The 15,260-nt window shown below is 38.8% G+C and overlaps 1 protein-coding gene across 2 annotated transcripts in view; it reads right to left on the minus strand.

Moving 5' to 3' along the window:
• The window catches only part of LOC147751917 (uncharacterized), a 47,603-nt gene extending 34,169 nt beyond the window's left edge, over positions 1-13,434 (minus strand). For both annotated transcript variants that reach the window (XM_086973110.1, XM_086973109.1), the window contains exon 1: positions 12,796-13,434. In XM_086973110.1, the coding sequence (XP_086829236.1) occupies positions 12,996-13,412 (417 nt within the window). In that variant the 5' untranslated portion in view covers positions 13,413-13,434 and the 3' untranslated portion in view covers positions 12,796-12,995. The remainder of the gene's footprint in view (positions 1-12,795) is intronic.
• Positions 13,435-15,260: the final 1,826 nt, after the last annotated feature.

A 15,260-nucleotide genomic window follows, 5' to 3' on the forward strand; every position in this document is an offset into this window, starting at 1 on the left:
TCGTCAAGCTGTTATTAAATTAACCAATTATTGCTATCATTAGATAATAAAAGTATGCGATTTTCCATCAAATAAAATATTACCTCTTGGCAAAGAATGCTACCGGTTACGCTGGCGCTTCTTGTCGGTTGTGTGAATCCAAACGGGGGCCTTATTTATATGCATTATAGGTTACATTAGTGTTTAATTTAGTTTTTGTCTATTGGAAGAATAATTTCGTAACTAATAGTATAATATTTGATTGTTCAGCCATTTTTACGGATAATAGGTGATAATAATTTCCGGTTTTTTTTTTAACAATTACGAATGTTACATGGCTAGTTGATTCAAGTGTGAGATTGGTAGTAATTTAGTTCTATTTCATTTAAAATTTTTACATAATTTTAAAGTCCTAAAAGCAAAATATTGACAATGAATATTTGGCATGTCGGCTTGCACGCGGATGCATAATGATCAACGCTTTATGCACTGATTCGTATGCAGAAATTGATTTGTCACTCTTAATCAGTAAGAACCTCGTTCGCTGTCACGACGCTAAATGGGAAAAAAAAAGAAACAGTCAAAGGGAAAAATATTCTAAAATCTCATTTCTGGATAATGCCGTTGTCACAGTAGTTTCTGGGCCTTATATGAATGGTTCCGATACAAATACAACACCATCTACTGTTAGTAAATAAAAAATGATTGCAACATTTGAAGTCGTTCTGTGACAACATCTCTGCTTAATGGTCTTCTATTTGAATGGTTCCATTTGTAAAATTATACCGTCCTCCTAATGATAAGCTTCGACAAAGCCAAAACTAAATATATAGAAATAGGTTTTAAAAGGTTTAGAGACAGATATTTTTGCTCACTTATTATTAGGAATAATGGTTAGGTGTTCATAAAAAATGCTCGGAAAAACCTGAAAAAGGGACTTAATGTTACACTAATTGATGCTTCGATAAACGCGCTGTCAACGTCATTTCTAGTTATTTTCACTACTCAATGTTTAGTACGATAGGATGTATAGATGGTAGAATGCAGGCTGCTTGTCTTTAAGAAGGAACCTTACCAGTGCTTTACTTGCCATACTCGAGATAATAACAGTTCGTCACGCCTACGAATCAGAACAGCGAGCAAAAGCATTTTTTTTTTAGTCCTAACAGGGGATTTCCGGGCGGCAACCCGCTTTCCCAATCTTTTTATGAGGTATCAGTTGTTTCGAAGAATTAAAATTGACCCGTTCTTCATAAAAATCACTACTACGCCTACATTACCACATTCATTTGCATAATTAATTTTAGCAGATCAAATACACACATGCACACGTCATAAAATGCATATGCACATAAATATGCACACGTTCTCGGTCGGAAAGACCCCTAGTCTAGGCTTATTGCAGAAGCCGATTTTAGAATCGACCCACTCCATCCTTGAGCTCATGAACTACATACATGTTTCATCCTTCCAACATTCGCAAGATCATCCCTGCACTTTCCTTCGTTCATTTCTAACAGGTATGCACCAAGGTTATATTTTTTTTCATTTGACGTTCGGAAAGGTAGGTCGCAAGCCTGCCACTTCGGCGCCATCGCATGAAACAGAAAGCGACGCTTCAAATACTGCCAAGACTCGTTTGGCTACAAATATGATTTTCCTTTATTTATCGTTATTGTGGCCATTATCATCGTTTGTTGGGTAAATAAAGTCACACTGTCTGAAATAGGCTGGTATGAGTGAGTGCATCGTCAAGAATAACCTTAGGTCAATTAAAAGTCAACCTGGTATATTTTGATAACTACCATAAAAGCAGTATGCACGGAAACGTTTTTCAATACGACTAAATAAAACTATTAGCCGTTAACGAAGCTACATCTACAGGAGCTACTGGGGTCCACCAGGTATAATCTATTTTCACAAGGTAAATTTCAAGTTACCAAATTCGAGTCAAGTAAAGTAGGACTTTTTTGTTTAGCATAATACCAGCTAATATCATCATACCAACTTATGGTCAAAAACCCTTTCAAAGCTTTTTTTTTTTTAGTACGATGTCTGGTTCGTGTCTCGTTCGTTTAATTTGTGAACGCCTAAATACGAGAGCTGGCTTATTGCATAGCACGCCATAATCTTGCTTTTCAATGTTGGACTTTCTAAAGTCGTAATCACTGTATAATCCCGGATTTAATACACCGGTTTTGGCATTTTAATGAGGATGTTTGACCGCTACATGTTTGCACACGCGTCTATGATGGTAAAATAAAAATGTTACCTCATTCTAAGGTAGTCTGCGTTTGAATGTATACGCAGTGGGATTAAATCCTCCGTAGACCGTTTGCTAGTAGCACCTATAGCCCAAATAGATTTAGTTTACAATGAGCCAGTGCATAGACAAGCGGATGGAATTAGTGGCTCTTATCGAAGGTTTATTTATGATTTGATAGATTTTATACGCACAGGCCTTGCGATTATCGGTGTCATTGGTAAAATCGTCAGCTGCCAAATATGCCTTTTGGCTTTTCATTTTCCTTTTGCTGGAATTTCTAGCCTGAAATTTTTCAAATCAGAATTCTTGCTACCACAGGATTCTTGGAAGAAGTGTACGCTCTGCATAATCCCGCCTACAATTAAGAACCCTGACAAAAGTATCCGTGGGTTACTTCAATTGTTTACTGCACTATCTTTAGATGGTCGATTAATATTACCTTAATGTGGGCGCCTGGAGCTGCGGTCTGCTTAATCTGTTTTGACGAAACAGGCGTCTCGCGGGTTTGTTTATGCACGCTACTCTGCTTCATTCATCAGATGTAAAATGGTGATTTATTAGAAGACTGTCTTTAATCGACGCTCTGTGACAAAATCTCGGACCGTTGGGTTTAACCATGATAATATTGTGCTTAAATTTATGCTTCTATGAAAATACTCTAGATATAGCAACAGTAAAACTAACGGAGGGACGAAATTAGAGCTGGCATAGCCCTATTTAGCTCGAACGTTAGCGGTTAGTATCTGCTACCGTACAGGTTCCCTACATCCCTTTTCTTATACTAAGGTCTATCAGTCAGCTAATTTCAGTGTGAGAAAGAATGGAACCAAACCGTCTAAAAAACAGTCTTATTTCAAAAAACGTTTTTCGCTATAACAAGAACAAGTATTCAATACAGGGACATAAATATACTTTTTAGGAGTTTATAAAACCTAAAAGCTTTGTAATGTCATATTAAGTTTTCTAAGAACTCCAAGGGTTCTTCCTTTGAATCTTCACCAATTAAAATCGTCTTGGTATCCGATGATATTTGGCAGATCAGCGACTTATAAAAAAATTTAGTGCATATTCTAGATTTTTTTTTTTATCAATCCTGTATAGGGATTCATTACGAGAAACTTTCGGTCGTGTTCGTCGACAAACCGCTGCCTTGGGGGTCAAATCAGCAAGGTCGCTTTACCTTACTGAAAATTTCCGCTGCGCGAGACAAGAAGTAATTTTCTAAATAGATACTTATTATTTCGCTATATAAAGGCACCAGCTCGTCATTTTTCACTGTAAAACACGACATGCGCCAATTGGTTCCAACATATGACTAGTGCAAGGGCGCCTTTGTCCAATTTACCAATCTTAGATAGCCTTGCCTGCCTTCCTTCAGTGCGCAGGCAACGTGTTTCAAGTTAGAAGAGTGCGGTCCTGGTGTATCTCATGGTAAGGTCTTGCCTATAGGAAATTAATAAGGGAGCTCTTCTATAGCACGACTTATATTTCGGTTGATTTATGAAAGGCCTCTCTTTCGTACCTCGTTTCGTACTCCTTTGAGATGTTTTTATCATGGAAATATTCAAGACTAGTTTTATCTAATTCCTGCAAAATGTATCATTACCTGCATTTTGAATTATTTACGAAATAAAAACAAATAATCTTTGCTTTTTATTTTATTGATTTGCTTTTTCGATAACTTTTGTTCATAAGTGGCCACGTTACGAATTGAGCACCTCTAAGTTGAAAATTCCGATGGCATCAAAGGCTAAACTGTTTTCCCGACGTAAAAGGCCTGCTGTCCGTGTCTTTCCGTCTTTGGTTGTTTACTCACAAGAATAATAATAATAATCAGTCTGTGTTGGTTACCGGAAATATATCCATGTATACACAGATGGATATATATTAACACAAAGCAGACACGTATACGTAGTTGAAACCGTAAAAATTTTATATAACGTTAAAGTAACAAAAGTATGAGGTTTACAGTTGAATTTCTTAATTGCGACTTGTATACCGGGCATATTTCCACTTACCGAAGGGGTTCTCTTTTTGTAACCACTAACCGTTTTATGCACTAATAACTCCTGGTAATTTATGATACTTTGCAGTAATTAATGTGCTAACGCTCATGTTTGAACTAGAGACGGCCGTATGCTTTTGTTCTGCATGACAACGCACTCAGGTGTGCATAAGCGACCAAGACAGTGCCGCCCTCCAGAATACCAGATGACATAACCTATAAACCCCAAATGCGTAATCGATTCTAATTGTTAGTTTCGAAAGAATTTGATCTCGATCTCCTCGTTTAAGTATGAAGTATACCTTTGTCCTATTCTATTTACCATGCACATTTGTAAGGTCATGAGGCATATTTATGAGCCGATCATCTTAGCCGCCTTTTCTAGCGTATGGGACGGTCGTATGAGCCTTAAAAAAAGCCTGTTATACGGTTGCATGTAGATCATTTGTAGGAGAGCAACATACACAAGTTCATTCTTTCACGTTTGCACGCAGCGAGTGTCAATTGTTCAGGTGTTTAATGCATCAGCCGTAATTTATTCCAGCCGATACGTTACCTGGTTGATGCAGGTCTTTTTTAACTTTTAGTGAATTTATAATTGCTTTTATGTTCATACAAATCACTTATTTTTCTAGATTGTGTTGGAAATTGACTCCTATATCTAGATTTGTCGAGAGGCATTAGCAGACGTTCGTTTCTTCGGCTGTTTGAATATTATGATATGCTACATACGGAAAGTCCTTTCTGATGTACGGATCCACTAAGAATAGACAATTATTAAGAGTTTCGTTAAATTTCTCAGTTTGCGATGAAAGTGGCGGTGGCTTTATCATAAATTTACTATTTTATTGGCACGTGTTATATATATATGAGCATCAAGGCGTTCAAAATGACTATATTGCTAGGCTTCATACCCATGTACCACCTTGCAGCTAGCTGATCTACTGTTGCACTGTTATCGTCCACTTAATCAGTAACTGCCACGTTGTCCTTTCGCACGAATAGTGTATCATGCAATCCTTAACTAAGTCTTTATTGGTTTGTCACCTACGTAACCGTATACGCGTAATGCACACGCATTTACTGATATACATATATATATATATATATATATATATATATATATATATCATCCACGTATAATATCGAAATCCTAAAAAACTATTTGGTCAGGATATAAGTAAGCATAAGTGATGGGAATGAAGATATAGCTAAAATGAAACCGGTCGTCGCCTGCTCTTATCGGTTAACGAAGTTGCTTGTTCCATTTTGCCAGAAGCCTTTACATTTAGGATTCGAGATATTCGTTCAGTCAGTTTATGGCGTCTTCTTTAGCGATCGTGTGATCAAATGAAGCAATAATTCATCGGTACTGTACCTGAAAAATATGGTAGGGGCAAAAGAAGCTTGTATTCTAGTTTTAACAAAATGACTTTACAGTCTAATATTCTGCTGAAGAAGCCGATTGGGTCTCTTCTGACGAACCGCCTTGGTCATTCGCGGCAACTGGGTTTGATTAGAAAGAAAAAGGTTTTGTGCATTTCGACGACAATACGACTAATCTAACACTAGTTTGTTTGGTAACCATCAAACATATAACAGACTTATTCTACGGAGGGTTCCCGAAACGTACGCAAAATTACGCTCCCAGTCCTATCGTCAACCGCACCGAAAGTTCTTATCGCATCATTCGTTATTATTAATGGTTATGTTAGTAACAGTGCATGAGTGCATATCCTATATATAATGACGCTTATATCAATATAGGTATTCTCCCTACGAGCACAAACGGCCATATTCTTACCTTCAGATTGTTATATTCCGACATATAAAACGAGTGTTATTGCCGAAGTTAACTCAGAATAACCACAATCTTAGCGATGGCATAAAATGCATATGGCTACGCATGTTCTACGTAGGCTCTCATTGTTGAACAAAGGCTTAGAAATACCTCCGACCTACTGAGCCGATCCACTTGCTGACCCTGAGTTAAAAACACTCGAAAGGAGCCAGCGGCGTTATCTAAACTTGTTAACGTCTTGCCCAATACGGCTAGAGGCATAAATCCTATACAATTTATCTGGGTAAAAAAAGTTGTTATTATTATTATTAGGCCTAACTGCCAGAATTAGAACTGCGCTAAGCACCGTTATTCTGGGTCAACATTTCGTCTGCAGTCACTGATAAAACGACACCATTTCTGGGCTACCAGCTGCGTAGTCTCCCAAAACGTTGGCGGATACTCGACCAGTCAAACTGTCGAGAAAACGTTTGATATTTTCTTATGCTGTCGCCACTGGTCCGTCAGGATCTCTAGCTTAAGATTTCGCCTACACTCGGCTGGAAGTGACAGGAACACTCCTAGTGATCCCACAACCATTTCTTCCTGGCTAAGGTAGCTTTGACCGGAACAAGTAACAGTGTCACATCAACGCCAAGCTTTCCAAACGTGCCCCCGCAAGATTTACTTGCGTGACATAATAACGTAACAGTTGGCCTTTACGGATTACACAAACAAGCGAACCTTTGCACTGTTTTAATAGTGTATGACATAGGCATACAACGAGCGCACTTCGCAAGGACTTAAGGTCCTTAGAGTGTAGATGCTCAAGTTGATACCCTGTCACAAGTTTTAGTTTCCACAAAATGACAATAACACAGTAACTTTGCGAAGTGATCTGCCGGCAACTAGCGATGCTAGAACACGTATTTTGTCTTAAGGATATTTGAGGGCTTACGACCCGATCCAAAGAACGGTTATGAGCATCATGCCCTACTACTAATTAGCTCAAGCATATACACGTTGAACGCAAATACAAAGTGCCAGGCAGAGTATTATGGTTAGAAGGTGCCGCGATAAAACACCTGGGGATCCAACCTTTTTTTGTAGTGGATTTGATTAGTGAGCTGCCTAAAGGTAGGCGGTAAGCTAAAGAAGGTTGCAGTGGCCGTTGAGTGGAAATTGAGTCATGCTCGTATAGACACGTTGGTAGGCCGTACAGCATCTATGCCCAGCATTTACCCCCTTCTGTCTCAAGAGAAGTTTGATATTTCTTAGTCCAACAAGGTTTCTTTTTTTTATAAGAATCTTGCCTGCCAGCGTTGTTTCTAGCTGCCAGCTACTATTGAAGCCGGTCAGTTACGGACCAAGGCCCAAGGGTCCGGAATCCATGGCCTAGTGCGTCAGAGGTCCAAAACACCAAACGAACACTTCAGTAACATAGCCTGCTCTGTATAGTACAATAGCACTTAAAAACAAATAAAACTTTGTGAGCTGGGTGACTACGTCTCTTTTGGCTATGCGAGGAATTCCTGCTCATGGGACATTGTCGTTCCATTCTTCCAGAACCTTCACGATGTGACTTAAGCCAGACTGGGGCTTAAACGACGAGCATCGATATCGATATGCTACAGTGTATGAAAATATCCTTAGGTACTATATACGGCTTTCTAATCGGCGCCATCAACTAGGTGCCGTGCCTAATGATCTCGTAGAAAATTAATAAGTCCGGAAATTGTTGAATTTTGAAAGGCAAGTGAGTTACTATTGCTTGGTTGAAACGGGTGTACGCCGTAATTTCTTTGCCAATTTCGACGACAGGAGAAACTGTCGCATGTTAATAGTAGTGGTAATTAATAGGCCTAACAAACTCTACGCTAAGCATACAAGTATAAAAATGTGTTATAAGTAACGGCCGGTACGATGAGCGGGATATCATTTTGGTAATTCGGATAAGTGCCAACGGTGACTCCGTTTGAGACTTTCCATGCAGTCTTTGTACGTGTTAGCCCATCGATTTGTTTAGGATTTTTAACTTGCTGTCAACTCGAAATTGGGCCCAGCAGAAATCTTATGTGCGCAGGGTAGTTGAACGAACGGTAGCAAGTGTTCAACTACTAGTGTTCCATGATTTTTCTTAAAAAGGTATTTGCGTGTTAAAACAATGCTTTGAGAATTATTGGCAAATGGGTGAGGTCCTAAATTGAATCTTTAATTGCAGTAGATGACGGTGCTATTCATTAGGTATGACTATTAAGAGTAACAATTTTAGCGTGTGCAAACGAATGTCTTCGAGTGATCTTTTTAGATACGGTCTTAGGGAATATATGAACGTTAATCCCGAGTGAATTATTTTGCAAGGAAAATGTTGCACTTATAATAGTATACTGTGTTAAGTAATACTACTTCAATTTGTCAATGAAAGGACCAAAGCGCTTCACGAACTATTGAACGTTTTCAAATAAACTGAGAAGATATGGTCATTTGCGAATTCTGCACAAATAGATGTGGGCAAGAGAAACTACTTTTCGTATTCTAAACAATCTAAAATTCGCTTACTCTCCTGCTAATGTAGCTGCCAACTGCCTAAGGTTATTTTAAACGATGTATAGCGGTATCTGTATGGTATCGGAGAAAAGTGGTTTTCCAAGAAAATCCTATTTAAATAAAAGGTCTAATAATAATAATAATAATTGGTAATTATGTGAGTGAAGCGTACGTATATATTAATTATTCGTAGTTTGAAAAGGTGTTGCCATTTCAACAAATGTTGACTGATTACTCGATCTTTCGTTACTCTCGATGATTGCGTCGCTTTATAGGGAACACCAAGTACTGCTTTGAAGTTGCAAATCAAACGATACGTCCAGATTAACTTATACCGGGAATAGTGGTTTATTGATGCTGGACTATATAAATTGTATACGTGTGCTACTATAAAATCCCGTCTCTTTATTAGGCTTTGTCAGCATCCAGTAAAACAGATATATGGAATCAAAAAAGTGCAGACCAAAACGTCCGCATGCCCACCATAAGCATGTATTTAGATTTAACCGATTCTTTGCCTATTAGATTCAATTACTCTGTTAGCAGTTGTCAGGTCTAGTATTATTCAACAGTCGTATTTGCCTCTGAAAATAACAGTTGGTCGACAAGATCAGAGAGAGAGAGGGAGAGTGATGGGGACAAGGATAGTAGAAACTGCAAAGAGACAAAAACTAGGGCACCTTCATTAAGGTGTCTTCGTTGAAATAAGTGCGGGAAGCTGCTGGCTGGTTGTCTTTAGCCAGGATGGCAAACGAGCCAAGAGTCTCGGCAAGGGCTGCCTTGACAATTTCAGTCAGTTCAACCAACGAAGTTTGAGCCAAGGCTTATTTTTGCAGCAACCTTCACTCTTACGGTATAGTTCTGGTACTAAGTTTATTATTTCAAAATTATGTCAAATGTCTACGCCTGTTATAAATGCTGACTTGAAAGCATATCCATTGTCCAAGTATTCATAATTTCTCGAGTCATTTCATCATGAAGCACGTCACTAGATTCGCTGTTTTATAGGCGTAGCTATACTAACTTTTAAAGCGCTCTTTTCACTGTATCAGAATGCTGTTATGTTATTGTGTTGTGCCGTTTCCACTTGAAGGAACTACTCAAAGATGCATGTTTTTAGATGGAAATAGAGTACATCTTCGATACATTTTGTGCTGTGTATTTCATCGAGCTAAAGCGCCGTCGGCAAAAGGACTGCACGCAAGAGGTTTGCTAAATTTCAAAATGGTATCCGGGACCTAAAGGATGCTCTTCGCTCTGGCCAACCGTTTGAGTTCACTAACGACTAACTGAAAGCGCCTTTAACGGCAGAGAGCTAACAAAACTAAAAAATCGGCCGAAAAAAACTTGAAACTAGGAGACCGTTCTTAATCACCTCAAGTTCTTTGAGTCAGATATTTCAAGCTTGACTACCTTGTAAAATCTCCGAACCCAAGAAGGGGTCACGGCTTAAGTTCGTATCTTAACATCATTCTAATATCGAGCGTCACGCGGCCACAGCGACCGAGATTTTCGCACAGAGAAGTGGTGTCTGTACAACACCATGAAGCGGCTTTTAGAAGAAAACCAAAGCCTTAAGTCTAATTAGATCTACATCCGAACAAAGCTACGCTTTGCGTTTGATAGGACTAAGGGCCTGATTAGCCAAACATTCTCCACTGCGAGGCGTGAAGTGATTGGCAAGTTGATTTGGCCCAGTTAAATCGAGTCAATCAGGCCGCTGAAGAGAAAAGACCCAACATATGAGATCAGGTCGTCGGGCCCTATGACGACACGACGTTACACACGCTAAATATCATCAAAGCTGCGCTCCCAGATTTTGAATAAGAGGTTTCATTACACTTTTTATATCCCCTGAACCGCATACGCTAAGGAATTTCCATCTTCTTCGTGTACTGGCAAATGATATTAGGAGCCACCTATTTGAAAAAAGACATAACTGGACCCACTCAGCATCGAAACCAAGCTTAAAGATACCTGGCAAAAAATAATTAGTTGACAGATGAAAAAGAATATGAACAATAACTGGAAATACATAACAACAATGTTACAAACATAAAAAAATATAATCACACTATTCAGTAGAATATGCGCGGGAACACAATCCTATATGCACAGTAATACTGCTACTTTGTTAATGTTATGCTGTGATTATGCATCATATTAGGTACGGAAAGCAACGGTAGGTGTGTCAAATTTTCACGTTCCTCTTTGCGTTTGCGCTTACCTTTCCAAACCATTCTTTTTCTCTATAAGTTCACGGTAGTTGTGTTGCGTCATAAGTAATATTTTATTCAAGTTCAGGTTTCAAAGACAGATGTTCCCGGTAAAAAAAATTTAATAGCATCGTGGAACTGGAAAATGCACCCCGCTTCGGTTGGCCATGCGAAGTCAATGAAGACTGCCTGAAGGCACCTTCGCAGGAGAACGTCCAGCATGTAACACGTAAGTAAAATCTGCCATCTACAGTTAATGTGATTTGCTCACAAATTATTAGTCTGGATTTTTCTTAAACATGCTTAAGAAGTTGATTGTCTCGCAGGTATTGAGCAACACATAGATTCGGTTATAGACCTTTGCTATTACCATTATAACTCCTAAAACTAATAACGACCGCGCAATTCTTAAAGACGGCAGCGACCTCTATTTACCTAAACGTAGCTGACTACACTAATTATACCCTTTTCATACTTTTGCAACATCTATTTATAAATAAAAGAAACACCCGTGAGGGGTATTTCTGGTATTTTTCAATAGCATTAAAAGACCATAGTCTTCAATGATTCGATTAGCAACACTTATGGATACTGTAATGAGCTAACTGTGGCGTCATTTATCGATAAAAATGTCTAAATTGTTTCGTTAACTGAGTACTGTAGTTCATTTTTCAGAAGTGCACCCTGTCAGCTAAATATCCTGTTTAGCAAAGCAGAAGTAACTGAAGAATGGCCCATCAGCGCTAGTTACTCCAACCACAAAACATTTCGCATCTGCTCGACCCCGCCATCTGTATATATTACGTTCGGTGCGGAATCGACAAGTGCTAAACGGTGTCGTGCACTACAAAACATTACTACGCGAGATATTCAGAACAGGGTCTCCTCACTCTCTCTTCCGATAACATTTGCTGAAAAATGCATCGATCTACTTACCCGATCGAACGGAAGTTCATGTGTAATACGTACAGAACATGTCTTGCCTTGATTAGGTCTTACCGTTGGGACACACACATGTATATATATGTATGCCAAAATTAAAAGCAATCACGTTTTGCCTTACGCCCATACGACCCGTAAAATCAACCTATTAATTTAGCTTTAGCCTCTTTTCACGTGATCAATACACGTCGTTGTACTAATGAAACGAAATTACAAATCGTTATTGGAGGTACGTCGTAATATAGTAAGATAAGATAAAAATTATATCCTTCTAGAGCTAGTTTCCCATGGAAACGATTTATGTAACTTTATGAGTAAATAAACGCTGGAATGGTGTTCTCTAATGCTTAGCAGCTTGACGATGACACGGGAAATGGCTTGTGGCATCGCCTTTGCTCAAAGCTAGCATGATACAGTTTTAGAAAATTCTCTCCCGTAAAAGGTTGCATGAATTTCAGGCAACGCAGTGACAGCGGTTTCGAGGGATTTACAGCTACTTGCAGATAGAACAAAATTTATAACGTGTTTCCATGAAGCGAGAGGATGGCATTCGCGTAAAGAACCTGTACTCGTTCGAAACGAGGTCTGAGGATCTGGCTAAACTGTTGTTCTCATCTAATTTTAAAGGAGCGTTACGTGGATAATGCGATGGGATTCTAGAAAAGACTAATCTGATCTGAAAGAAAAAAAGATGCAATAAAAATTCCCTCGCATATACGCCAATCGGAGAATGGGACGAAAGCAGACCCACATACGTGTAAGCAACAGTTAAGTAAGGAACTAACTTCATTGCGGGGAAAAAGCACTAAACAATTATATTTTTTTTGCTATAACTGAGAGATATTTTCAATCTAAAACGCGGACTTGCAGATAAATCAACATTAGTTACAACTGAAAACCTTGATTTCCATTTTTTCATGCTTTTAAATTCCGCTATTTCTTAGTCATGCATTGCTTTTACTTAAGCACCTGGTTGGAAAACAACAACACAAATATTACATTAAATTTTTTAAGTTAAGTGCATTAATAATTTAATGATAAATTAGTGATTTGATCTTACCTTACTGAAACAGATCGGCCGAAACTTTGATCTCTGAAAAACATAGTTACTGGATAAAGCAGTTTCGCTGTTACACACATACGCATCAGCCATCTACGTATGCGGGAGCCGGACAGAGTCTTATCAAAAGCTTCGGAACGCCCAGAGCAAATGCTATTGAAGGCTTTCGTTAGTCGATCGTCTGGAAAACCATCGCTGGGCTACAGTTCTGTGGCAATTTTATCACCGACCCACGCCCCGGCAGTAACCGCCGACGAGGCGATACAATCAGTTTCATCTCGCTCGTCACTCCGGTCTATCCACCAATTTACAGCCAGGCCAACTTCATTTCTGCCATCCTTAGCCCGTCTATCGTCTATTTTTATCACCGTATACCAATTTTTTTCCTGCACCGTCATTCTCAGGGAGGCCCTTCCATTTTCATCATTTTTCGCTGTATCACCACCATTTGCCTCCAGCTCCCTTACATCTGGTCCGTGTTTTTCAGTCCATTCAATACGGGAAAAGGAACATGCGATTTGATCATGACCACGTCCATTCGTGCTTCGGCGTTCGTCGGTCCAGTCAGATTTATCATCCAACACACACAGATCAACAGAGACCATCTGTGGCCGCATCGCGGCTCTGTTTGATAAAACTTTTGCTGTGTATTTATAGACAGCGGTGGCTGTTATGCTATTCACGGATAACGCACATTGTATTAGTTGTTTGAACGACGTACTATACCTGTGCAGTCCAGCCATTGTTTAGGTGGTAGCATTTATTTAGAGGATGGGTATTTGATGGTTGATTTTCAGGTTTTTCATTGTTGCTAGTTGGAGGGAACCATTGGGTATATACGATGCTACTATCTACGTTAGACATTCTTGTATATACTTCTTATATATGTACCAATCATTATCAGCGTCGCAAATGGACAACATTTCGCTCAGTAATAAACGAAATCTTTATCGGCTTTTCTAATAAATGGTAATTGGAAAGCAGTTCTGGCCTCTCGATGAGAAATTGATTAGTTGATATGTCGTTATTACTATTTAACAGAGAGGTATGCTGGATAATCCAACGAACGAAGCAAAATATCAAAAAAAAACAAAAAAAAATAAATCCTTACCTGTGTAGAGCTACTTTCTCTTGTTAGAAGATAATTATGTTTGCATTCACAGATTTTGCATTTGACTTTTGATTGATTGAGAAGTTGCACTGAATCCGGGGTCTTCTAGCCTGGTACATTCCAGCTTTAAACGATGCAGGTCGTTTTACAGCTTATGGGATCCAATATATTCTTTGACATGAGCCTACTTAGTCTTGAATGAAATATTCAAAAAAGATCTGTGTTTTTCGAATCCCCAATTAATTGTTTACTTTACCCGCCATGCGGCGCTGTCCCTAGAAGTCTTATAGGGTATGCTTACAATCTGAGGCCTCAAACATACACAGCCCAGCCATTATAAAATAGCTTAGGGCAATCTTTATCAATTTTAGCTAAGCTTTGAACATAGCAAATCAGAAGGCTCATTTTCTTTCTCTGCGTTGCAATATTAATAGATTAAATAGAGTTCTAACAATTGTTCTTAGCAATACGCCTGTTGCCCTCGCGACAAACAACTAACCGACTTAGCTCAATAGTTATCCACAGCGAAATTTTACATTGTAAGTATTTTCAGCAATTTGTTGATTTCGCTTTGTGCCTGCCTATCCATTATGAACCTCCTTAATAGGACTGCTTCACCCTTACGGAAGCGGTACGAGAGTATAAATAAACTGCACCCGGAAGTTGCTTCCAATTTATAAATATGGGGAGAGCCCTAACGGATTTTCAATCTCTACATCTGACACTTTCGGTGAAAGTTGCTGTGCCTTCGCTCAATAAATCGAGTGGTAGCCAATAGATAAAATATAAGCTTAGGCAAGATCATTAGAAGCACCGTAATCATCATCCGTCAAGGTACGTTGATAACGCTAATGCACTTCTCACGAACCGGGACTAACGACCCTTTAGTTGTACAAGTGCATGCCTTTGATAATGCTTTTTACAGGGAAAAATTTCAATGCCAATTACAAATTATTGAAGGCATCTGTAATATATCCAGGGTAATAATAGAATATCATTGCTAAATGCTACGTTTCCTTAATGCTAGTTATCATGAAAATAAAAATAAATGTGTTTGTGCAAAACCTTAACTTACGCAAATCAGATCTCGACAAAAACTTAGCAGTTAAGTGTATATTAATAAAGCTCGTAAATAAAACCGTGTCGACATCGAATGACTTGATAAAACAACGATTATTATTTCCTGGTACCGATCATATAGTCAGATGCTGACCTGAGCATGTAATGCAACAAGAATGTTCTAATTATTTGTTGAAGGATCTCAACTTTGGGCATCCTTCGCTAGTGCCATCTGATGAACACGGAAGTTGACCCATAATCCATATAGTTCAAACCCAACCACACAGGATTATAT

This window comes from Varroa jacobsoni, unplaced genomic scaffold (genome assembly GCF_002532875.2).
Source record: "Varroa jacobsoni isolate VJ856 unplaced genomic scaffold, vjacob_1.0 contig01308, whole genome shotgun sequence".
Taxonomy (NCBI): domain Eukaryota; kingdom Metazoa; phylum Arthropoda; class Arachnida; order Mesostigmata; family Varroidae; genus Varroa; species Varroa jacobsoni.